The 26410-nt window shown below is 38.4% G+C and overlaps 1 protein-coding gene across 1 annotated transcript in view; it reads right to left on the bottom strand.

Moving 5' to 3' along the window:
- Positions 1–14533: 14533 nt before the first annotated feature.
- Positions 14534–26410, bottom strand: part of TMEM245 (transmembrane protein 245) — a 71804-nt gene continuing 59927 nt past the window's right edge. Inside the window, exons 15-18 of the mRNA XM_065752432.1 lie at positions 21562–21662; positions 19710–19884; positions 16171–16365; positions 14534–15232 (exon numbers count right to left, since the gene is read on the bottom strand). Of these exons, the coding sequence (XP_065608504.1) occupies positions 15187–15232; positions 16171–16365; positions 19710–19884; positions 21562–21662 (517 nt within the window). The 3' untranslated portion in view covers positions 14534–15186. The remainder of the gene's footprint in view (positions 15233–16170; positions 16366–19709; positions 19885–21561; positions 21663–26410) is intronic.

The following is a 26410-nucleotide window of genomic DNA, read 5'->3' as shown; positions in this document are numbered from 1 at the left end:
ATATTTAATTTCTAATTTATTTTATTTTAGCACAGTTTTCCCAAACACTTATTTTAGTCACTATTCCAGACTGCTTTGAAAAGAAAGGTAGTCTTGAATGGATCTTTGGGTCCTTAATAGGCAGGCATTCCTCCTTTCCTTTCACCACATTCCAGAATACCACATTTAACTCTTCCTTTACGTGATGACACAGTATAATCCTAGTCAAAATTAGTAAGGTGTATATAGAAAGCTTAGAGTCTTGAAATTGCTACAAAGTTTGCTTTAGACTGTTTTTAAAGATGAAACTGTATTCACTCCTGCAGTCAACAGCCTCTACAGCAGCATCTGATAAAACTGCCTGAGCTGGCATCAGTACTGTTCCCTAGGCTTACAAAAACAGTTGTCTGATGGCATCATCATAAAGACACACAAAGAGCAACAGATCCAAAATAATCCTTAAGATCTTCCTTACCAGGAAGGATTTTTCAGAGAAGAATCAATGTCTGTTTTGACTTTCTGCTTTCTGAAACAAGAATACCACTAAGCAACATATTTCCACATTTCACTTTTGTCTATTACTGAAGGTAAGTCAAAACTTGTATTTTAATCTAACAAACCCTATGGCATGCTAGTAATACATTCTGTTTGCTGGACTTCTTTGGTTCTTTCTCATTTTCCTGTGAACTGAGAGCTTACCAATTCTATCATCATCAAAGGGACAACACAAAACTTTTTGTAAGAAACTTCTGAGAGAATTTCCTAACTGATTTTATTTTTTGCTTAGGGAGGTGAAAACTCCTAGCCAACATTTCAGGTAACTGATGAGAAATACTCAAGTGAAAATTACTGGTTTGATATGAACATTGATTATTTTCTGAAATGACAAAGTTCTCTGTGAGACGATCACCTTTCCTAAAGAACTCCAGCTCCTGGAAAGAACATTAGCATCACACTCCTTTAAGTACTGAAATGCCTTTTTAGGGTCACTACAAAGCCTTCTCTTCTCCAGGCTGAAAAATCTCAACATTCTTCAGCTCTTGGATGGCAAGTTAAACTGAAAACTCCTACAAAAATTAGGAGTATACCCTTGTTTTTTCTCTTATTTTCTTCCAGTATACAGACAGGCATTCTCTGAGCACAACCCAACAGATATATCTGGTGAAGATATGCTTTACATCCATTTTTTCCAATGCTTAAGGAAGTTTGCTTGGCAGCAGTGAGAAAACATAATTTGGCTTAGAATAAAAGCTTAGGACTCTGTCCTTGACCTGGGTTTCTGATGGAGGCCATAAGAAAAGAGGAAACTCTTTTCTTACCAATCAAACAAATAAGAGGGCTGCATCCAGCCCAGATCCAGGATGGCAATATCTGCTTCCCAGACGCTGCTCTCCCCTCAGTGCCCACAGCAACAAGTCCAAGGAGAAACATGGTGGTCAGGGAGGGCAAGGCAGGACCTTGCTATCTTTCTACTGATGGCCTCATCCCTCTTACAACACACAGCACTGCCTTGGACTCTCGTTGGCTTGCTCTGTCCAGTTAATTCAGGAGACAGAACCTGCTGGGAGGTCCTTGCCAGCCTGCTCTGGTCCCTTCAGATTGTATGTTGCTGGGTTTCTCAGCCTTCAGGGAACTGCGCAGAGCTTTCCTTTGGCTCTGGTGCCACTAAAGTACCTGATCAAACTCCCACCCTTGTTAGAAAAGCAAACGATAAACATGCTGTTTATCCACACAGATTTTCCCCCGTCTCTGTGAGTAACAGTAGTCAGTGGTCTCCCACTTTGTATCAGTAGCTGAGAAGTGTTGTTAATGAGCTACCCAAATGTCATCTGGAAAGACATAAAAGACAGAAAAGAAATTGTCTGGCAGTAGGAATATCCATCTATTCCCAAAGGACTCCATGCAGCAGCAAAAACGTTTGATGACTTCATGGTAGATAAATTATAATGTCTTGATTCAAAAATGTGCAGAGTTCATGAAATGAGTCAACCTCTTTTGAAAAGCAGCACCAGTGCCTCTGTATCACTTCACTGTGATAAGGATGCCACAGCCAGCAACAGTTTACCCCGTTCTTCTTGTGAACCAGATTTCACGGGGAGAAAAAGAAAAGCCAACAGTTCCAGAAAACTTCCCCACACATTAATTAAAACATCAATAAATTAAGTTGGCAAAGATACAAGGTCATTCCCATGCACCCTACGAAGCTATAGATGAGACTAGTCCTTCACTAATGAGCATTTTTTACCTGGAGGAAAGGTGGACACTACGTGTCACTGCAGAAAGCATTCTGACTCTGGAAGGAAACGAAGGAGCACCTTAGCATGCCAGAAAACTTGACAGCATTTTCCAGAACCACAAGTGACAAATGTTCCTGTTAAGGGAGATCAGGGCATGGCATTTCTTAAAAACAAGACAAAAAAAGTAGAATGTTTTGCACTCAACATCACAGATACTTATTTGGAAGACATAAAAGTCAACAAGCTAACATCAAAGTGAAGCCACGCAAAGCTGAAAAATATATCTTGCTTCAGCATGACTCATGAACCCATTTCCACTCCTAAATCCTAAGCAAAATGCCTTTTTGCAACCACTATTTTTATGTTACAATAAAAACATACAATAAAGGACAAAAACCAGTACGATGCAAGGAACTATTATGAAATCAAAGGTGCTGATCTCACAGTTCCCAAGACAGAAGGCTTTTTTTTTTTTATCTTTGCAGGCAACTACAGATGCTTTTAAGTATATGACAAAGTTTAACTGAACAAAATTACAATTTTTCAGCAAACATTCCCTGTACTGGAACACTCACAGAATTCTGTGCTAAAGGGATTGCTCTAGCTCCTCTTTTCCATCCCATATAAGCTGCAGGTATTTTTCATTCAGGAACTCAGTTGTCCTGGACCCAGACTTTAGTTCCTCTCTGATAATTAATACCTTCATCAGTGCAACTTTTGCATTTGTTAATTAGTGTTAAAACTTGTGACATAATTGAAGTCCAAATTTATGTAGAAACAAATTCCAGCCCTTTGATATTGCCATTTTTATACTACTTGAAAGGAAGACTCTTTGTTTTTTAAATTTAATTTGTTTTCCCTTAGAACATTACTGATCTACTACCAACAACTCTCCTTCCACTTTTTTATTTTTGCTAAACTCCAAAGACAGTGTTTTGTGATCACACATTAGAAGGAAAAATTGTCAAGCCTGAATCATTCACTACCTTTGCTTCAGAACCTTTTCTACCAGCTAACATCCTTTCCAATGCATAAACCTCAGGTCTAGCTCAATTTTCTCAATTCTCTTGTTATTGTCAGAGACACACACAGGGTACCCTCCTTTTTATACATCCAAAGATTGCACTTATTTTAACTGTCATCCAACACCAGTTGAACCACAAACTCTTTAAAGAGGCACTGGTCTGCAAACATAATCCTCATTCATATACAGAAACCTGAATATATATCACCTTGCATTTGGAACAGATAACACAGCTATCATATTTAGCCTTCAAATAATTAAAGTTTTTCTTCCTGACTTGATAAACATCAACAAAATTGTGATAGAACAAGATCCATTTTTCAAAGGAACATGCTGCAATGTTTTGTAAGTACTGTCACTTACAATTTCTACAGTCATTTAACTTACAATTGAATCACTTCTCCTTTTTTATATTTTGATATTATTTTGACCTGGTGTTTGTCAGCTTTCAAGAGAGTCTATCAGGTCAACAAAATTCTTTACAGTCAGTCAAAATGGAAGTATTTCCTGAGACAAGACTTCTCATGTGCATGACAGTTCAGACTACAGGAATACCCTCGAATGAAATAAACATTTCAGTTTAACCAAAGATGTATTACTTATATTTTATCTAATATAATCATGTACAACCCATCTAGAATATAACTGTAGAAATGAGTTGATTTATCTTGGAAGAAAAGAGCATCTCTGTCCCATGAACACGCTTACATTGGATTTTTCCCAGCTTGGAGAACTTAACGCCAGAGCCCTCTCTTCAAATATTTGTTCCTGAGAAATGAAGAAAACAATGGCATTTGAAAATGCAAAGGCAACCCCAATGTTCTTGTGATGGTACTGAGAAATCTCCATTTAGCTACTTAATAAAGGCAGCTCCTTCTGACCCCCAAGTTAAATATACTGGAAGCTTCAGTTGCTACTGGACACTCACTTGCTCTCATAAGAGAGCAGAAATCAAAGCAGAACTTTGAAGGCAAGTTTTTTGCTGCCTGCAAGACAGGGGAGATGGCAAGCAGAGAGATGAAATTCACTGCTGTCTTTGTAGTTTTATTAGGAAATTCATAAGCATCAGATTCACAATTCCTCAGATAAATGTCTAGGAAAACATACAAGACTTCATCAGTTTGCAATAATTGGTAATAATCTGACGAGAAAATTAAAGTTATTTCATCCTTGAGAAAAAGATTTTTAAGAATTTGAATCTCCACAAAGGAATTGGCTTTACAGCATACAGGCAGCTCCCTGTTGGGATGTATGGAAAAATGGGAGCACAATAACCACAGCAATCATACAGCAATGGCAGCCTCCCTATAGCTATCTACTGCTTTTATTTTAAGAAGAAATATGTTCTTAACTCTTCTTACATGTCAGTTACAGGCCACTGAGAAACACACAACAAAATATTTCACATTGCTAATGTGCATGATGCTGTCTCAGTTCTTGAAAGTCTACTGCTAAGCCTCACTTGATGAGAGCCAGCAGTTTGGCTTCTCACACAACAGAATTTATTTGAGGAAAAAAATACCAAAAACCCCTATTACCTAAAAGATTAAATCTATCTACAGAAAACATGACACTGTTGCCTCCTGATGGGGCTACATACATGTTATGGCCTTTTTGTTCAGTATGAGCAGGAAGCAACAATTCCTGGGTGAACTGAAATGAGCAGAATTGAACTGCCATGACAAAGAAAAACATCTGGAATGCGTAATGGAAAGATGGTCTTCTGAGCACTTTTCTTTGAGAGGACTCTCACTAATTACTACTTCATTTGATGCAAATCAGATGAACATCGATGGAGACCACGCAGTGGATGTGAGCACAATGAGGTGCTGAGTGGTGTGCTGCAGCAGTGGTGACAGTGAGCTGACTCCACTGGTGTGGATTTTCACAAGCACAGCACGCAGGTTCCTGTTCATTACTGGTGAAAATGCAGAGCTAATGGTGGCAACTATGTTGAAAAACAGCGTTGAGCTCTCAGGGAACAGAGATAGAGCGAACTCTCAGTGCTGAGTATATGCTCTATCAAACAGTGTTTTTGTGACTGCTGTAGAAAGAAATAGGAGGCCATCCCTTTGGAGCAACATACATATTTTTTGCCCAATCATTTATGAAAAATCTTACACCAGAATTCCACATGGTGCTTCAAGAGGACTACGCGGTACTCTTCTCCTCCCAAGACCAATATCTCATTGTCACCAAATACTGCAGCATACCCCCAATCCCTATCAGCAAACAAAATAACAGTGATCCTTTAATCATCCATCAATTATTCAGCCACTTTTTTGAAGACCTACAGAGATACAACCTGTATGTGGACACTTTAGGGACCTGCTATGCCTTGCTGCCCACTAGATCCCTGTTATCTTGACATGTAGCCTATGAAACCTTCACATCATCATTCCAGTGTAAAAATCATATTACAGTTGAGGCCAGCACCCAACTCTGCCAGCATTAAGTTGACCTCTAGAGCTATCAGAGGTATCTCTTCTACTGAAAGTCACTCTAGTTAGATACACCTGGATCAAGTCTCCCTTAGGTAATGATCATAAATCTGATTCTTTGACTGCGGCATCTTAGAGAAGATGAACTACTATAACTGCAACAGCTCAGTTTCCCCTGCTGGTAAAGCAGAGAAAAAAAGAGAATTACAAAGAAATACTTCTTTATTACGATGTTACTTGTTAATCTGGTGATCAGTTACTTACTCACACCCAAATTTCTATAGGAAATGCCCTTAGCCTTTCAACCTGTAGTCTCAGATCAGGAACAACAAATTTAACTCAACAGCACGAAGCTGAAAGCCACAAGATACTGCTGAAGTTCCAACAAGCCAAAATTACCAAAGGATGTCTTTTCTGAGCAAAGTTCAACTACATTCACATCCTAAGAACAGCAACTTGTTTCGAGAACTGAGAAACACAAAGATGCAAAATCTGCATCCTCACCTCTTCCCAGTTCTTAGAGTTGTCAGCAATAGTGGTGCACCGTCAGCAACAGCAGTGACGCAAAGAGGATGTGCTCAGTAGGGTTATGTCAAGGTTTTCAAACTAATGCTTTTCTTCCTCATAAAAAAAATGAAACAATAGCCTTATGTCAGCGCAGCCAAAACTAAACGGGAGTTTCCCTAAAATCTGTCAGACAGCTTCATTTGTAGGATGCATACCAACCAAATCAGGAAGGGTTTTTAAAGCTTTATTATTTTTTTTATGGTTGTTTTTTTTTTCTCTCTGCACAGGAGGCCTGATGCAGCACCCCTGTCAGGCGGGCCACAGCTCACAAACTGGGAGAGCAACATCTTCAGATGCAGCTGCCTCCTGCAGTGACAAACTCATTTTCTGTGTCTTCCTCAAATCATCTTGCACTCACCAACCCGCCCAGGACACTCCTGCATACACATAATCAGAGCTTAAGGGAACAACATCCTCAAACATTTTGGGCCCTGTCATGGTTTTGATTAATGAGTTAATGCTGTGGTGTAGTGGTTAGGAGCCGGTGCTTGCATGGCCGCGGCCCGGGTTCGATTCCTGGTCAGGTATACCCAGAACAGAGCTAGAGCATTAACTCTTTAACTCTAAATGCACTACATGATGTTATGATGTGGAATACCAGTACCAAAAATCATAAAACCATGACAGGCCCTCACCACACGCATAACAGCAGCATTACATTTTCAAAGATTATCTCCCACGCAGAAACAAAGAACCAGTTGCTGTGACACGCAGTGTGAACTTCCTCGTGAATTTACGTAGAAAAATAGTGAGCGTGGAGTTCTATTCTGATTCAGATGGCAGAAGAGAGCTATTAACTTCTGCCACAAAGCTACATCAAAGGAATTAAACATCCTTCAATCAAAGGGAAGAACAAACTTTAAATTAATATGCAAGCTCAATTCTTTTTACAAGTGATGTTAGGATTACAGTACATATTTCAGTCAGCGTGTGAAATTCTAAATGGCAGCATGAAATAGCAGTTCAGTGGTTTTCAGAACTGATTTCATTCTTCGTACAATCTTCTTTATTATCATTCTCTGTGTGCTTGGATTTATGTCAACCAGACATAAATACTTGAGTCTCTGGGGTATTTTTTCTCAGAATGGTAATTGCTATTTTTACGAGTGGTAAAGCCAGAAGACTGCAATTGCGTTGTGAACAAGGGACTTTATTCTCAAGATGGAGAAATAATCGTACCGACTATTAGCTGTTCAATTGAAAAACAAAATTTAACTGTGCAGTTCATATCACTGAAGTCTTCTAAAGAGGCAAGGGTGAAAACAGTTGAAAGAAATCTTTAGAAAAAAATTACCAACATTCAGGAAAACTTGTTCAACAAAACAATCTTGTGGTTGGGCTTCGCTCGGCACAGAGAGATAATTCATATGCTACCGGTCAACTTGTGAAGTTTTGGGGCATGAGTCAGGAACCAACTGTGTGGTAAAAGCAGCTCTTCCAGCTTTAGTTCCTATCAGCCTGATCTGCTGTAGGTGTCCCTGTACACGGCAGGGGAATTGGACTAGAAGACCTTTAAGCTTCCCATCCAACTCAAACCATTCTATGAGACTCAGAGAGAGAACAGCTCCATCTTTGCTAGTAGCAGCCAGCTGCCTGACACAGCCTCCTCCGTACCAGAGGAGTCGTTAGGAACACTGCGAAGGCAAAGCTGACTCTGTCCTGAAAAGACCAATTGAAAAAAAAACCAAAAAACAATCAATACGGGCCAAATTAACTACAGTATAAATGACTGTACCAGAGAGCCTTTACTTGCATTAACAGATTCCTTTCAGCACAGTTTCAGCTCTTCCATCTACCTGCCCATTCTTTCATACCGTCTCGCCTCCCGCACCACTCTGCTAGCAAACTGCACTGCACTTACACTGCCTGACGTGCTCTGAGGGGAACAGCCGAGACTGAGCAAATAGGACCCTGCACCAGTGCCAAAGCATTCTGCTGTGGTTGTTGAGCACAACAAGAATCAGCCACTTGCTCTTCATCTGTGCATTAAAACTATTTAAAAAACAGAGAAAAGAGAAAGAGCAAAAACAAAGGCGTTATTTCAGAAGAGCATTAGCTTTGCATGGTGGGCTACGGGTTTGCAGGTCCATCTTAAAAGGAATTCTGATCATCTTGGAAGCCCTGATTTTCAAACATTATAAAGTAACATTATAATAGTGCTAACAAAAATTGCAAAAAATCCCTGCCCACACTGAAATAAATAAGGTTTGATTCCTTCTGAGAGCTAAGTATCATTCATTCTTCTTTAAAGAGACATCAGCTAAAATGGACTGTGCTATGTGAATGACTTCAGGGCAGTGAGTCTGGCCACAGCACATCAGCTCTACCTCTTTCTAAACAAAGCGAGCAGTCATGCAAAAAGGATTTGATCACTTTTGTTTTATAGTCAACAGAACGAGCTAGAATTATGCTTAGACACCAAACCATCATTTCCATTTCACAGAGTAAGCCATAATGAAAGTAACTTGAATTACCTTCAGCTGCCGAATGTAAGCTCTCGTAGGGTCCAGGCACACGGTCACGCCACTGCAGGCAGCTGAGCAGGTTGCCACATGTCAGCTAAACCATAGTTACTGCTGAGGCACACGCCTCACAGTGGGAAAAGTGAAGAAAAAAGGGAAGTATGGAAGTGAAGGAAGCTGGGCTCAGAGACCCACTGCCATGGTCACTGCTCTGCCTAAAGTGAGCCTCAGATTTCACCAGATTAACTGCTTCTGAGGATCAAAGATTTCATCATTCAAATCCAACTCAGTTTTCTCAAATAGTATTTTATTTCAAAATATATTAAACATTTTGTGCTTACAAAGGACTGCAGTGTGAATACAATATTAAGTTAAAAGCTTTTTATACCCACCACAAAAAAAAAAACAACCCCCCCCAAAAAAAACAACAACCTTTATTAGGAAGAGGACTGGTGCATACCATCAAAATGAATGAAATACCTCTACAGTCTATACAAATACTTCTCAACCTTAAACCACGCTCTCTGTTACTCCACCAATGGGCACAGAGATTATTTCTCCAATACTATACATGCAAAAACAGGCACTGTACCAAACCAACTATGGTAACATTAATCTTGAACACAGTTCCATTCTGAAATTGTATCACGTGTACATTTACAGACGAATCTGAGTCAACAGACAGAAGTTATTGCTCCAAATCCCCCAAAAGTTCTGGTTAGAAATGCACACATTAGAACAACCTGTAATACAACAGATCTGCTTATAGATTGTAGTAGGATCTAGCCACTCTTTGCACACAAGGTCAAAAGTTTCTTTGGATTTGGTTTGGTGAAATTTATCAAAGAGAAAAAACAAAACTTTGCTACTCTTCTGATCAAAACATCAAACACTAGTTAACTAATGTATAGGTAAGCATCCTGCATTAGTAAAGAAAGCTTTTTTTCCAGCCATCACTGAAACATAGCCTTTTAATGGCAACAATCTGAACAACTCGTCTGCTTGCAGAATCTATCAGCAACGTCAGTGGAAACTGAAAACACTAAGCTACACAGCCAGAAAGTTATGAAAACACGAAGTTGGTTTTCTTTTTTCAGGGATACTTCTTCACAAAGCATCAGTCTGTGACTAAGATTGGCAGAAAGGAGGCCAAAAACCTGGATGACGTTTCTCCAAAAGCACTGTCTGGATGACAGTTCTTAAGCTTAACGAAATTATGTACTGCAGCTTCTTTTTAGATTTGTGATGCCTCTTATGCTTAATCCACTACAAACCACAAGAAGATACTCTGACTTCAGGTTCCCATTCAAAGCCCAGAGGCAAAAAGCGAGGCTAGGAAAATAAAGCAGTATTTTTATTCTAAAGTCATCACACTGAAAAATTTTCAGATAGGTATGCATATGCTTCAGCACTGAAGCTGCATTAACTAGCTAGCAAATGCATCCTGCTGCAAGCAAACATGCCCTGCTTCTGACTCAAACCTAGCTCTGGAATTGTGATACAATTCTATATTCAAAAAACAACCCCTAATTCAATAAAACATCAATTATGTTTGTCTGAGCTCATCCATACGCAGAGCACAATAAGGATGCACTTACTTGCCAACTAGCATTTCCTTCCTGAATTGGACATGCTATTTCAGTATGGACATGCAGAGCATACCCTTCAGGGAATCTACCCCAAAACAGAAAGAAATAATGCTTGTGTACTAAACCAGATTCAAAGGGAGGTATCAGACGAGGTGTAGAAGAGCTTAGGAGGCTGGGGATCAGAAAACATATTTCATGACTTATTAACTTTGCCTCTAGTAAGTGCATGCATATTCTTCCAGGGCCAGTGATCTCTTGGCAAAGGCTCTCCAGATGGAAGAGCAGCCTTTCCCAACTTCACATCAACTGCAGCTAAACAGTTGTGGCCAGCCCATATTTGCCTGGCTCCTCTCCAACTTCCCTGAACTAAACTAGAACTAAACTGTTCTAGAAAATGGTGCTTGTTTTCACTGTATGTAGGCACTATTTTGTTCTCAGGTGTCTTAAAAAAGACAAATTTCAGTTGAAGTCTGAATATGAGAAACACTGTCATGTTTGTATGATGGTGCATATAAATATATACATTTTCAAAGCCCAAGTGGAATCCCTGAATACGATCAACAGTTCTGGCACTGCTTCTGGTTTCAAAATATCAAGCTCATCTTCCACATTCCAATTGTTTTAAATTTCCAATTTCATTGTTTAGAAGCGATTTTGGAGATTTTTTTTTTATCATAAACCATTAAGGACTTTTACTACAAAGGGCATATAAACAGCAACAGGTCAAAGATCAAACCTCCATAAGGTCTGTTATTAGGTAAATCTAGCTTTGTAGTAGCGTAAGCTAGAAATAAGAAGGGAACTGGTTTGCTCCATCGAAAGTGTAAGAAATAGTAATAAAATCCTCAAAATACAAGCCCACATGGAAATTATACAGACGATCTGTCCATGTGATTAAGAGATGCCAGGTTTCAATGAAGAGTATTTAATTGGAAAACCAATCTTTCCACGCCAAGTTGCAAACTGCAATGAAGACAACTGCATTTCTAGATTGCCACCTCCGTTATGAAATCTAATGAATGCTAACTCCAATTCCAACAGCTTTCAGCACAGTTTACAGAAAGCTTAGCTATTTCCAGAGGTGATTTCCATAAAGGCAGCAATATACGTAGTGAGAAAATTAAGCTGATTTAACTGAAACACAATCTCTGAATAAAAGCAGTTGTGGAAGCTTCTTCTACCACTGATGCAAAACCACAGGGTATTTGTAGAATGCTATTTTCCCATCCTACGTATGGGTCCAGAGGGAAGGCAACACTCTATTCAGAATTCTGCCACTAGTATTTGCCATTACTAATTTAGTTCTGCTACTGCTTTTCCAGGGGTTCTGGGGTTTTGTATACTCAGGCTTTCTGGAAAACATTGCACATGACAGCCAAACACCTATTTCAGAAGTTACACTATACCCACAATGCTTAATTCTGGAAACAGCACCCCATCTTCCATTCACGATCAATGTTCTTCTTTGTATTTTATTCAGTTGAACAGATTTTGGATTTCCTAATTCAATAACCACTGCTGGAATACACGAAAGAACATCTTCCTCCCCAGTCTTGAAACAAAGGCTATATTCCTTGAAATCAGGCATGCTTCATGGTATCTCAGTTGACCTGAATGTCTATACTACTGTGTATACAAAAATCAGACTCATCTCAATTATTAGACACATGAGTATCAATTTGATTTCTAGAAAGGGTGTACTGTATGTCTGTATTGTATATTGTATGGCTATAATAACAAATTTTGGGTTTTGTGTGTTTTTGTTTTTTTTTTAAGTAGTATTTCAAAATAAGCCATTACTGCTCCCAGCTGGTCACAGTGCACAGTGTTGAAAGTCCCTGTTGTAGTACAGCTGGCAAAATGAGCATGTGCCAGATTCTCATCCTTTGCAACTTGCTGTGTTGTGTTCAATTAAGCCAGTACCTACAGTGACCTGAAGCTAACAATCTGGGCTGTCAGTGGGCACACACGGACTTCTGCAAGTGATGCTGCAGTACAGCAACGTTCAGCTAAGGTAAAGGAAGGAGGAAAAGGGCTAACTTCGGCTCTGTGAACAACTGTTAAGCAATTATCACAGCCCTCCTTGACACGATATGCACTTGCAATGAGCCCGGTTAGGTGGTAGAGAATGATAATAAACATTATCATTGAACTTTACAATATCACAACACAGTATCACCTAGGTTTACTACTACAAGCATTCCCTTCTGAACTCTGAATCGTTGTTTTTCTCCTAAATTCGATTCAAAATGTACCAAACACAAGTAAGTACCTGCCCCTGGAATGACTGCTTAGTAAAGCTGAAGACCATCAACTTCTCACCTACAAGCATTAAGAAAGAGACTGTCACATCTAAGGTATAATTTTATATATATTTCATATCCTAAAAAGGTCTCTCATTGGAGATTTTGGTTTTATTTTCATCTTCTTTACTTTCTGGCAGCATACTGTTGCTGTATCATCAACCCACAAAACTTATTTCTAAATCACACGTGGCACATAGCACGAAGTCCTTAAGCTACATTTCCTGAGAAAGACTATACTACAGAAAGTTCTCCTTGGCAATTACTTGTTGAATTTGAAACAGGAAGCATTAAGTATGAAGATCCATTTCAAAGGAGGACAAACTAATAGATTATCCGAGAATTTAATTCTCCATACAAAATGATTTCCCTTCAGAATGGGAAAGGAACGTTTCAAAACTGCAGTGTACATTCTCAGCTGATTTCATTAATTTGCCATTACTGAAGATAACTGTCTGAAATACAGTTTTAATCTTTGTAGTAGAGACCCTTCTTTGATCTAAGGCAGTCACACAAAGGGGGAGGGAGAAAAGGAAAGCTTAAAAACGAGCAAACAAAAGAATGCTTTATGATGGCTCTCTAAAATGATCATGTTACCTTCGGATTTCTAAGACAGTGTTTTTGAATAACTGGGATAAAAAATGTTGACAATTTAAATGTCTTGACCGGTGAGCAAAGAGAAGCAACAGAAAACTGGAAATACATTAAAATATGTCTTTCTCGCTAGTAATCTTTAAATGCTGACTAGATAAAGCTAGAATGTAAAGAAAATATTTCAGTGCAAAATTCTTAATAATAACAACAAGAATAAAGAAATTTCCCAGGAATCATTGTTAAAATGCTGCGGGACTATTTAGGGGCATCATCCTCCTCCTTACCAGCAACAATTACAAAAATGGGTCTTATTAAAGATGAAGTGATCCACAAACCCAAGGAAATTAACACATGGGGTGGTTATATAATTCAAACAATACATTCTTCATGTTCAGTTACTTGAAACTGCTGTGTAGGTCACTCAATTTAAAATGTTATATAGGATGCTTCTATACTTTGAAGAACCACCAAACCACTTGTCAAACCCATCCTCCAAACACGTACCTGGAAGCCCCAAAGCAGCATATGTGAAACCCCACAGTTTGGCACAACATTTCATCAGTAAAACCACAGCAGCTAAGTTAGAGAATTATGCAGTGGACAGTTGCATTATGGTAAACAGTAAATAGAAGGCATGCCTGGATTCTGCATAAATCAACCTTGTCAATTAAACTGAAATAAACTCAAGATAAGTTACTAGAAACAGAAAGTGGTTCTTTGGTTTAGTATGTGCAACTGCTACTTTGTACGAAGGGTCTCAGTGTATCAGTGGAAGCTTCAACTAAAAAAACACTTTGTCTTTGCAAAGGTATAAAGATCCACTGTGTCAAAACATTTCGACCAACCATACAAAATGCCTTAAAAGTCAAACTTGCAACTTCAGCAGAATTACATATGAAAGGAAAACACAGAAGTAGTTTGTCTCTGTGATAGAGGCAATATACCATTTCAAGAATTTAAGAACTCTGCATAAATCACAAAGATATTTGGCCAGAGGCTTACAAGGAAAAAAAGACAAAAGCAGTAACAAAACAAAACAAAAACAAACAACCACCCTACAGAACAAAACTTCTACTCTTTTCCTTTCCTCTTTTGAGATAAACTTGTATTTGTTTGAAAAGTAAATGCAACTTGGTCACAGCATTTGAAAACTGACATAAAATAATCCCATTCAAGCTCTTGTTATTATTAGTAGTAGATGTGATAACTGTGCATTACCTTAAAGTATTTAAGACCTTTAATCACAATTAGTTGATACTATGACTCCACTGGGGTCAGTGAACAGACATCAGAGTGCCATCCAATTTCACCATAAATGGGGGCAAGATTTAAACTATTTAAACAAGTCCTATTTCTAAATGAAGAGAATTCACATTTTTCAGTTTGTACGTCTATTCATTTCAGGAAGATGCCAGAAACACTTGTCTTCAACACTAAATTTCAGTGCTTATAAAAAGATATCTGTTTGTTCTTATGAGTTAGAGATGATGGTCAAAACCTCTAAGAAAATACTTAAAGGAGCAGCAAACAATTGTATTCAATCTTCATTTAACAATGAGTGGTTTACAACTCTATTGCCATCAGATTAATATTTTGGACTTAGCTTTCTTTAAAGATACTACAACTGAATACACAAATAACCCAATAAATAAAAGCCAAGTAAGTCATTTCAGCAGATAACAACTCCAGTGGATGTATCTGTCCACTCAGCCATTCTTTTAAGAAGACAGAAGGTCTGCAAAGGTGGCTATGAAACCGTGTGCTAGTATGCAAAGCCATGGGAAGTTGACATTCTCTCTCAAAGAGGCAAAGTGCACAGTAATGTAAGGCCAGCAGATGTTCAAGAAGTAGTGCCTCCTAACACTCAAACTATGCATCCCTACAAACTGTCCCAGCAGAGCTGCAATGGGACAGAAGGCCATGGCTGTTGTGAAATCAAGAAAGACCAAGTGACTCTCTCATCTTGAACAGGTGCAGCATAGCTCCTTCATCATTCAGCAGCTGTTTTTGTCTCCTCTGGACTTTCTGTAGATGACCTGCAAAAAACCAAAAAGACTCACATTTGCTGAGTGTCTGTTTCCCCATGAATTAAACTGGAAAAAAACAGATATAAAATCTTGTGCATACTGCACAAAGTTCTGTGTACAGTGTATGCAGAAAGTCTAGGAACATAATATCCACAAGTCAGACACTACAGACAGGTTTCATTAGTGTTTTTTCCCTAAATTACCCATATGAAAGATGACAACATTATTCACGTGAATGAAGAAAAGGATTATTGCTCACAAGCATATCATCTCTAAGATATATGTATAATGAGCTAACCTATGTAATTAAACAAGGCAGTAGAGACATTAAAATGCCTACTGTCATTAATAATTTTACAGTATGATTTCCAACTCTAGTTAAATATTCAATTAGGAATTTATTCATCCCATCCCTTAACTGTACAGTTTAAAAATACACTTCTATACTACACATTTGGTAACTTCAGAGATTAATCATGACCACACTTTAGAGATTAATCATGACCATACTTCTAATGGAATAATGGCATCCTTTGTAGTATTCTACAAGTCACACAAAATACAGTATCTGCAGACAGGTCCCCTTTTCAGACCAATAAACGCTGTCTGATATCCATGAATAACTATAAAATGGGGAACTGTTCGATTATTTTCTAACACAAAGGCAGCATATGTAACATAAGATACAAAGGTACTGTCCATGTATTCTCTAAAAGTGCCTTCTGTAAGAAGCTGAGAGATATTAAACAAACATTTCAAGTTTACAGTTTTGCAGTAGATATTTTTCTAGAACAAAAGATAGCTGAAAATTGTCTGAATATTTCAATCCACGTGTAGGTGTACAGAAGTACACATATACAGGAACTCATGCACACATTCTCTCCACCTACGTGGACACTGATCCACTTGAAAACTGCAATAAGTAACGTATGACATATAAAGCTTACTGGTAAATCTGTAGTGGACACGTTGCTTGTGATGGAGTGGGCACTGAATTTGTTGGACTAACCAACATGGCACTATATATGTTGGAGGCAACCACAAGTATACAAAGTAGAATTGGTCCTATGATGGCTCCTTCCAGTCCCAGGTAATATGCTCCACCAGCCACTGCAAGACCTGTCAGGTAAGGATGGCCACCTCTGGAATTACAGCACAAAAAGAATAAAATAAGAACGACCAACAGCAATGCTACTGATTATGAAATGCAGATTAATCCCACAGTTTCATTAAGCTTCTAAAATGATCTACTTATAGATACCCATATTCAGAATAAACTACTGTTTGAATGACAGAATATATGTCCTAAACTGCATCTTGTTCTACATTTGCACAAGATATCACACAATATTTTATAGCACATAATGGTAGTAATATCTAAAAAGCATCTATTATGGCTAACTGCTGGAAAAACACAGAACAGTTAGGGTTGGAAGTGACCTTTAAAGTCATATAGTTCCAACCCACTTCCCATGGGCAAAGACAACTTCCACTAGATCAGGTTGCCCCAGGCACCATCCAGTCTGGTTTTGAACACCTCCAGGGATCTGAAGGAGTTAACATTCAGAAAATGAAAAGATGCTTCCTTATGAAGACTATTCATGCTCCATGGTCAAAAACTGCTAAATTTCAAGACAACTAGCAATACTTACTACGAGCATTCCTCAGCAGGGATGTTAATTTACACAATGATAGGAATATTTAGTCTTTAGAACAAGAGGTAGGATACATCATTTATGAATCACAGAATGGTTTGGGTTGGAAGGGACCATAAAGATCATCTGCCATGAACAGGGTTGCAACCCACAAGATCAGGCACTGAACCTGGCTGCCCAGGGCCTCATCCAACTTGGTCTTGAACATATCCAGGGATGGGGCATTCACAGCATCTCTGGTCAACCTGTTCCAGCATCTCACCAAGATCTGAGTGAAAAATTTCTCCCCTAATATCTAATCTCTATTTCCCATGTCTTAGTTTAAAACCATTTCCCCTTTTCCTATCACTATCTGTCCATGTAAAAAGGGTGGCTAAGGTACAAGGATCACCTGAACTCTAGTACTAGAGTTCAGAGAAACCTGAAACTGCACAGGACTGCTAGCAAATCAAGCTCATTGTTTGTTGCTTGCAACCAGAAGAATTCAGGGTATTCATGTTTATAGAATTATATTACAGAGCCTAAACAGCTGAAGCTTAGCACCCAATTATTAGAAAGTTGCCCTAAATTGTGAGTGTCATGCAATGAAGATGCTATCTGGTCTGTTTAGAACTTCAGCAGTTTCTGCCAGGTTTCTAACACTGTCTTGACTTCTCACATTGGCAGTCCTAATGCGCATTACAACTGTGTGCAGGGTAAGATCATGAAATCACAGAATCTGAGCTGGGAGGGACCTTTAAAGGTCATCTAGTCCAACTCCCCTGCAGTGAACAGGGACACCTACAGCAGATCAGGTTGCTGAGAGCTCTGTCCAGCCTGACCTCATATGTCTCCATGGACCAGGCATCCACACCTCCCCAGGGCAACCTGCTGTGCCAGTGCTTCACTATCCTTACTGTAAAATAATTCTTCCTTACATTCAGTCTAAATCTACCCCATATTAATTTGAAACCATTTCCCATTATCCTATCACAACAGATCCTGCTGAAGAATCTATCCCCCTTCTTACAGGGCTCCTTCAGATAGTGAAAAGCCACTGTCAGGTCTTAAAAAGTGACTCAGTACATCATACATACCTATTAATCATGACTTGGATCAAATTTAACATACTAGAAGGGTCAAGTAGATCACTTTTTGAGAAGATAGACTCAACATTTTGTACTTCTCCAACAGAAGACACTATTAGTTTCTAAACGTTTAAGAACTTACAATAATGTTCTCAAATACTTGCATTGGTTCTACGTTTTTTTCTGGCTAGTTTGCCAATTCAAACCACATATCACCTGATGAAGTAGGACTGCAATATAAATTTAATACATTTGGAAAACCTTGCATAACTTAATTATAGTGATTTCAAATAGAATTAACCTAATTTGCAAGACAGCAGATTTATGTGATGGTAAAAATACAATTTTTCTCCACTGCTAGAAAATCTATTCTTGCCACATATATTTTCTGGATGGTGAACAGAGCCTGCAACCCTGCAGTCAAAAAATTTATTTCAATAAGTAGAAGAAACATTGGCTAGTTAAGTACCTATTGGCCTTAAATTTATCCGTGATTTGTTGCTGAAAACAAATGTAATTTGATTATACTTCACCTGTTAGCTTTAGCTCCTGGAAAATAACTATTGCTACAGTCTATGAAAGATTCTTAATATTGATCTTATTATCATGAGGTTCTCTGTTCAGTTTAACTATAAAGTTATAGGACAAAAAAAAAGCTTCTAACTTAATGCTGAACTTTTAATGTTCTTATTCTACGTTAATTTACTACAATACAAATTCACACAAACTTGTTCCAGCACATAACCATATCTGGAGCATTAGGGCAAAGACTGGCTGAGCACTCAGTCTGTCATTAGAAGTTCTCAATTCCAACAGTTTACTACTAGGCTTACTTCTAATAGCAAAGACTGTAGCAGTAATTAGAAAGAGCACAATTCTTTATCCATACTGTGCGTGGTTGTGAATACATCTTGCATATATAAACTCTGATAGTTCATATCTTTGACAGCTCTGTTAAACTTCAACTTTTTCTCATTCAGATTTCATGAAGGGATTCATGAGGTATTTCAGCAGCATTACATGTCAGTCAACATTTCAGCAACATTTCTAGTACTCTAGATACAACTGCAGCCATTGACACTCTGTCTCCACGATTAGCTTTTCTTTACTCAAGGCTGAAATCAGGAAACTATTTTAAGTCAATTCACACAGCCAGACACCTAGTAAGATTTTTCCAGAAATCTGTGCTCATCTCTCGCAGCAGGAAAGCAAAACCAACTGCTGTCTCACTAGAAGCCTCTCCCTAGTTTTACATTTTCAGCTGTCTCAACACATTTAAAGATAAATTGATAATCAACAGATTTTTACACAGGCGTACAGCGGCACGATGTGAAAGCTGGCTTCAAAACAGCTCTCAGAATTTTCTTAGCCTATTCTAAAGAATTATAGGATTTTTTTTCAGGTCCGTAACTGGCTCATAGATTTCCCATTTGCTCTGCAGGATCACCTGATGTTACGTGATGTGAAGGAAAACACGAGACAGAGTTAGTCAACAGTCAGAAAAAAAGCGTAAGTTTACTTCACTTAAGCAGTTGATTTTGTTGACTCAGAACAAGCTCAAGACATTTGAAACAACAAATTTAACAGAAAAGAGCCCTGCAAAAGTAATGGCACTGAGGCCAGTCTTACTATGAGATGGTACCACTGCGTGTCCTTCTGTGCTTCAAGACATTGCTAGGCATGCATCACAGAAGTTAAGTTTAAAGGCATCATTGTTAAGCATTTTTGCAACATGCAAACTAGAGAAGTTTTCAACGTACTTACCCTGATATATCTGAATAAATTGCTGTATCTACAAAATAGGTTGGCAACAGGTGAAAAACCAAGAGCAAAATGGCTTTGCATCCTTCTCCTTGCACAAGCCACAAGTCTAGGACTGCAGGGACAGCTGCCCAGTATGTCCCCAGGAATGGAACCGCTCCAAGGATTGCTGCTAATGCTGAAGCACACAGAAGCAGGGGTGAGAAAAAGACCAGAGAAACACACTCCACAAAAATTCTGACAAATTGCCACACCAGTAGTCTCACTTCTGTCAGCTGTTGTAAAGAAGATACTGAAAAGATGGCACACAAGGCTCTTGTTGTTTTATAACTGCGATTAAGGAAAAAGAGAACTACATTCAAGAAAATTGAACTATTCCCCATTCAGAAAAGCCTTACCAGCTGTCAGTCAGAGTTACTTCCAATTAAGAAAAAAATAAAGTTATACCAATCATTCACACTTCAAGCTTTTATGTAACCACAGAAATAGCAAATGTACACAAGAAAGTATACAAACATAAGTTTTCAGTGAAGCAGTGTAACTTACCAGATCTCACGCAGACAACCATCACAAAGTAGGTCGTATTGTGAGAAACCAAGCAAGTGTAAAACCCCTGACTTCATATATTTGTCTGCACATATTTGTGCATGCATACAAGTCTCTACCCATGCACACTGCCTTCTGCTTATACAAATGCTCCTTGTAATCTCAAATAATGTAGTACTGCTGTCATTCTAATTTAATCCAATATGAATTAGTAAAGAAAAAAATAATAAGGTTTTTCTTCCTTTTTAGCCTCAATAGCCAGAATACAAACAAGATTCTGCAAGCTGCCAAAATAAAAGTAACAATTACGTAGAATGTCTAACAGCAACTGTTTTCTTTAGGGTAGCTGGAATTTGTGATACAGCTATTTGCTGCTTTGTTTTCTGTTACTTTGTAGGTCCCCTTTTTGTGGCCTTGTACATGAAGGTGCAAGTGCTTTGCTGTTTTGAGGTTGTTGTTTTTTAGGGGAATGAAGGGAGAAGAGTAACAGAGATTCTTCAGTGAAAACTGTGCAACTATTTCCATAGCTAAAATTTGAAGAGTAACAGAGAAACAGAGGCTTGTTATGCTGTCAGGAAACAGCACTGAGAATAGAAAGCATGCTTCTTTTGATAATTGCCATGATACCATGACTTCATACATTTAGGCATCCCAAAAAAATTGCACGTGTAAATTATGGGAAGATTTGGACTAAACAGAAAGAAAAAAAAATTACAGCCACCAAACAAATAGAAGTAAAGTATTTGGCTGAGGATATGCTGAGAAGACAGAAAAGAGTATGGATAAGAGGTAAGACAACAATCAGTGACTGATTAATTTGATCTGTAGTAGTTCAAACTAAACTTGGAGGAATCAATTAATGGTATGAAGCTCTACAGAATCTCACAAAAGTATTAAACTTGTCACAGTACTTTCTACGTCTGGTTTGAATAATAAACAGGAAATAAAAATGAAGTTACTTACTGAATGGAGAATAAAGAAAAAAATCCTGAGCAGCTACTCACTAAGTTCCTATCATATGCTAAGTCCACTAACTCAACTGTCTTGATTAAGCAAAAAAAAAAAAAAAAAAAAAAAAAAAAAGCAACCCAATCCTGTAGTCAGAAACAATATTAAGACATTAGCACAAATCAGTAATGTTAAGGTTGCATCCACAACTCCAATTCTGATAGCTGCCAGTTTCTGATACAGTGTTCTCTAAAAATAACTTCAGGACTAATCCCATCAGCAACATTTAACCCTACCGCCCTTGTACAATAATATTCCATAATGCTATATATGAATAGATTATAATTGTTCAAATTCTTACCAGATGGTATGAAGACTATGTTAATTCCAAATATAGTGTGAGTCAGCCAAGTGTAGAGTCCATAGAACCCAGCCATTTTGAGGGAAGCATCAAATACACCTCTAAAACAATCACAGAAACTCTGTTAAATTTTATTGGCAGTATGATTCTGGGAATGATGAAGGTATCTTCACATGTCTCTTTAACTATAAGGTGCTTTGATAAACTGCAAAGCCATTAATGCCATAAATCATACAACTCAAAGTGAACACCTTAGGTTTGTCCTACGAAAAGGACAAATGTTCATCACATTTATCACTTATGTCATCTACAGGAGAAAATAAACAAAAAAACAATGCACCAGACACTGGTTTTTTTCACTATACAGTGGGTTCCTGGGATAAATTCCTTGAAAGAAGTTGCTCAGGAATCAGAGCACATTCTCTAGAAAAAGAGATCTTTTATCTATGAGAAACAGTACAGTTCTATTTATGAGCTACTTTTTCTTTGTCCTTTTCCATTTCTACCGCTCTATTCATTTTCTTTATCTTCTTAAATTTCCATATCTGCTCACTCCTGCTGGATTAAAACAAAGGGCCCAGAAGTGAAATAGGCTGCCTACACTCCCACTTTCCTACACACTCATACAGTTTTCTACTTGAAAATAACCGTGTGCTTTACATTTATTACCTGACTTGAGCCTCAATATCTTTATATTCCTAGATTTTAGGCTGCTTATTAGGTCACACTACCGAAAAGAAAATAAAAAGCCTTGTGATGCAATTAACTCCTGGTGAACTTACAGCTAACTTGCTGGCCACAAAACAAAGTATTTCTCTGTTAAGTGTCAACACAGTTTCATGAGACAGCAAGCAGGCAGCTCAGTGCTGCGTCAGTTTTACAGCACTAACACGTCCACAGAAGTGAAATATCCTGCAACTGAAAACTCATATCTCACCACTATATTATGCTCATTTTTCACTCTTATTGAGAAAGACACTGACTTTCTTGAAACCACGTGCATCCAGCTTGGATCTATGTAATTAAAGTATCTCTGTCATCTAAGTTCCTCTTCTCAAAGAAGTCATAAAAATTACATCACTGCACTAGTGGTGTCACACATATCCTTCCTAGCAGCCATATGTGTGGTTTGCTGATGTTAAGTTCCCATTTTACATTTAACACAACAGAAGTGATGAAGTCTAATCATAGGCTGGAAGACTGTCACTGTGCCTTGAGGAAGAACAATCTGCTTAGGAAACAGCCCTTACTGGAACAGCACTCCCTAAGAACACCAATTTCAATCCTTTGTTGAGTTGATAAAACCTAGGAGAGGAACGTTCCCGGCTATCCAGACATTTCTGCTATCCAGAATTTTCTCTTTTAGCCATCAGCAAGAACTCCAATACTCCTAGCTTTGGCTTCTTTGGGCTCTATTTTCATTATTAGCCCCAAGAAAATAGCTTATTTTTTGCAACTTTTTCCCACCTGAAGGCAGGCATTGATTCCCAAGTGACTGCTGAACCAAATTACCTTGTTTAAAATTCATCCACTGGAATTTAGGAGTGCATAATAAGTCTTGCAAAATAAGCTTTGTACCATGTTAAAATGCGAGACTTTGTTGATAAACCAACTAGAAACAGCTGCTGTCAGCCATTTTCCCAGCAAAAAAATTACAGAGGAAAAAGAATAGAGAAAGAAAGCCTTAAGCAGTGGCTTGAAATAAGACACAGTACTTGAAGACAGAGAGGAGGAGTGCCTCTGTGTATGTGGGGCCTCAGCAAAGACAGCCAGAATACCTCACGATTTTAAAAAGCTTCAATAATATTACAATGGGAAGTCACATCTATACGATCTGCATATTGTGACTAGTGAAATACTTCATCACATTTTTGTCATACACAAAGCAAGCTTCTGGTGTAGTAAGAACTGTCAAGGAGGAGAGAAGATCCCAAAACCACAGCAAGAATGCTCAGTGTAAGTTTGCACTAAAAATTCAATATATGTTCATACTTTAACTGCTCAGAAGTCTGATTTTTCTGTATTTTCTGTGACATTTATCCTCCTCTGTAGGATAAAAGAAATGTGATGTTTTTGTAACAAGAACCTGTTTACTGAAACAGATTCTGCTAACTATCATATAAAAGCAGAAAAAAAAACAATCTTCCAACATAACTTATGGATACTTTATAGGAAAAGAAAAAAAGATGGCTAAATGCTAGTTTAATCCATGTCTGAAATCATCTGTGGCTGGATTTAAGAGCTTACAAGATGAACAGTTACAATGGAGTTTTTTTTACAATGGAAACCTCTAAGCAGGGTAGGATGAAGCGCAAGCTGTGCTGCACTGAACACACTGAACACAAGGCTGCAGCAAAAACACTTCTCCTAGCTGCAGTAAGGATACATTTGTTCCCTTATGCTTTTTTCAAGCCACCCACCACAGTTTTGCTGGTCTTTTAAATCTTATGTCTGTCCCACAGGAACATCTATCCTCTACAAAGAAGCTGTTATTCAGTCACTGAAACCCCTCACTGGGGATGCAAAAGTGCATTTTCTTAATACAGTTTGTCACACTCTTCCAAAAGCAAATCAAGCAAACAAAAAGACAAAAAAAAAAAAAAAAAAGGACAAAAATAAACAAAGCCAGAACAATTTGGATTGTTAGAAGAAAATGTTAAATCTAAATATTTAATAGCACTGATAAGAACTCAGATTTCAGCTTGCTATAATTAAATCCTCAAGCAAATCCTTTTCCTTTCAAACAGGAGCTGTGGCACAAATACATTCAGTTGTCGAAAATGTTTCAGGGCTGCCCTTGAAGTACCTCCTTATTTTGCCTTTAAAAACATTTCCTGTAAGGTAGTAGAAGAAACCAGGTCTTAACCTCTAGGAGCATGCCTCCAGAATGTATTTCACTATATAGGAGGCAACGTGAAGGCCTGGCAGATATCTGAAATACCTTGAAACAAGCAGCCATTCTAGGTTTTCCTCCACAGACTAACAATTTTACTTAGCAACACCCAGGCACCAGCTGTGAGGCTGCTGTCCTGACTGACTTATTAAGCTTCAAGAAAAATGCATGGATGCAATCCACAGTGAAAACCACTAAGAACAATGGGCAGACCAGAACAGGTGATCTCTGAGCAAAGATGCCATCAGAGGAGAAAATCTGAGGAAAATATAAAAGATACCAAAGACAGCTGCAAAGATGAAGTAAATGCTGCTTCTTCCCCACCATGGGTTGGACAAGAAGGAGGATATCTGAACTAAGAAAAGAAGGGTTGAGGTTAGATGCTGTTTTAAACTTCTTCGTGTATAGGTCAGGGCTGTCTACCACTGAGCTTTTAAGACTACTTTATAGATGCAGGGTGCCAGCTGTTGTGGCTGAAGCACAAATCCACATGCCCCATGTAATACGTCACAGCAGGTCTTGCAATGCATGCTGAGGCTGGCAAGAAGCATATAGCTCTAAATGGCTGCATAGCATGGCAACTCTCAGGCTCCTTGCATCTACTGTTGAACTAGTAAGCTCAAAGGAGAAGGCATCACACACTGCAGGAGACCTGTGAGGTGCCAATGGTGAAGTGCAAAGCGAGAAGAGACTGCATCCGATTTCATTCTCCTCTGCCATTTCTTTATGTCCATATCCTCCCTCAAAAACAAACAAACCAAACCAAAACAACAACAACAAAAAAAAACTGAACAAAAAACCCCAGAAAACCAGACCAGATCCTACCCTGAGGCTCAGGAGAACTCCAAAGTCTCTTCAACACTCATGTTCCTTGCTTCTCACAGAAACACTAAGAATTTTATTTTGAAGACTCTTGAAATTCATATTAATTTGATCTCATGGTTATGGCAGCTTACAGCATGGACAAGAACATTCACAAACAGTGTACTACTTGTGGCACGTGAGCACAGAATGCTGAATTAATTTATTAGCATCTGTACAAAGCACAACAAAGCACAACTTCCCGACAAAACTATGACAGTAAATAGATTTCAGTTCTCAGCATCTTCTGGGCATACACACATATTCCTTGCATCCACAAGAATAATTCTATGTTTCAGAAATCAGAAAATCCAATTATAGTTCACATCTCACACAGGTACTATATTTGGATGAGCCACTTCATCTACACGAGTTGTCACCTGTAAACATGTGACTTGCAAGTGCTTCAGGCATTTTGGTGTAAGACACACTCAGGCATATGTATTTCTTACAGAGTTTTGAAAAGTAGGTAAAATTGGAAGAAAAAAATCAGACAAACATGCTCACATCACTGAGGTAACAAATGAAGTAACTTCTGTGAAGCTGTCAAATGCTTCTGCATAATTGGCCTAAAGTTTTCAGTTACTTCACTGAAAAAACTAAGGAATTGCTTTTAAATTTCACAAGGAAAAGCGAAACCTTTTCATTTTATGGGCTTAGGGGGACAGGTGTAGAAGTTTTTAGGTAACTTATTTGTTCATTTTTACTGATTTATTAAGAGCCTACAGCTTTTCCCTTTGCTCCTACCGCCATTTACACTAGATGTATGCTGGCCACTTAAATATACTGGTGCATTCTGGTGTACTTCACAGGGCCTACAGGTAAGGTGTGCTCACCATTAGTTACATGTGAACTGGCTCCCATATGAACATCTCCAAAAATTTCAAACTTCTGCTGCAACAATGCCAGTTTAAAGGAAACAAGCAGAAGAGTGAAGGCCTCTGAGATGCAGAGCATGCCTCAAGCATCAACTCAGAGCAGTCACATTTTTTGACCTCTGAATTCCCTTCGTTTTCTTCATCTTCCCACAGCATCAGAGGAAACAATAACGTGCTGGCTGAAAGGATGAAGTTTCTAAAAAGGTGAAAAATAAAT

The sequence above is a fragment of the Cyrtonyx montezumae genome, unplaced genomic scaffold, assembly GCF_038088225.1.
Source record: "Cyrtonyx montezumae isolate F1298 unplaced genomic scaffold, pur_monq_1.0 scaffold_8, whole genome shotgun sequence".
In the NCBI taxonomy this organism is placed as follows: Eukaryota; Metazoa; Chordata; class Aves; order Galliformes; family Odontophoridae; genus Cyrtonyx; species Cyrtonyx montezumae.
Note: the sequence above shows the minus strand (reverse complement) of the source record. Positions and strands in the feature narration are given on the sequence as shown.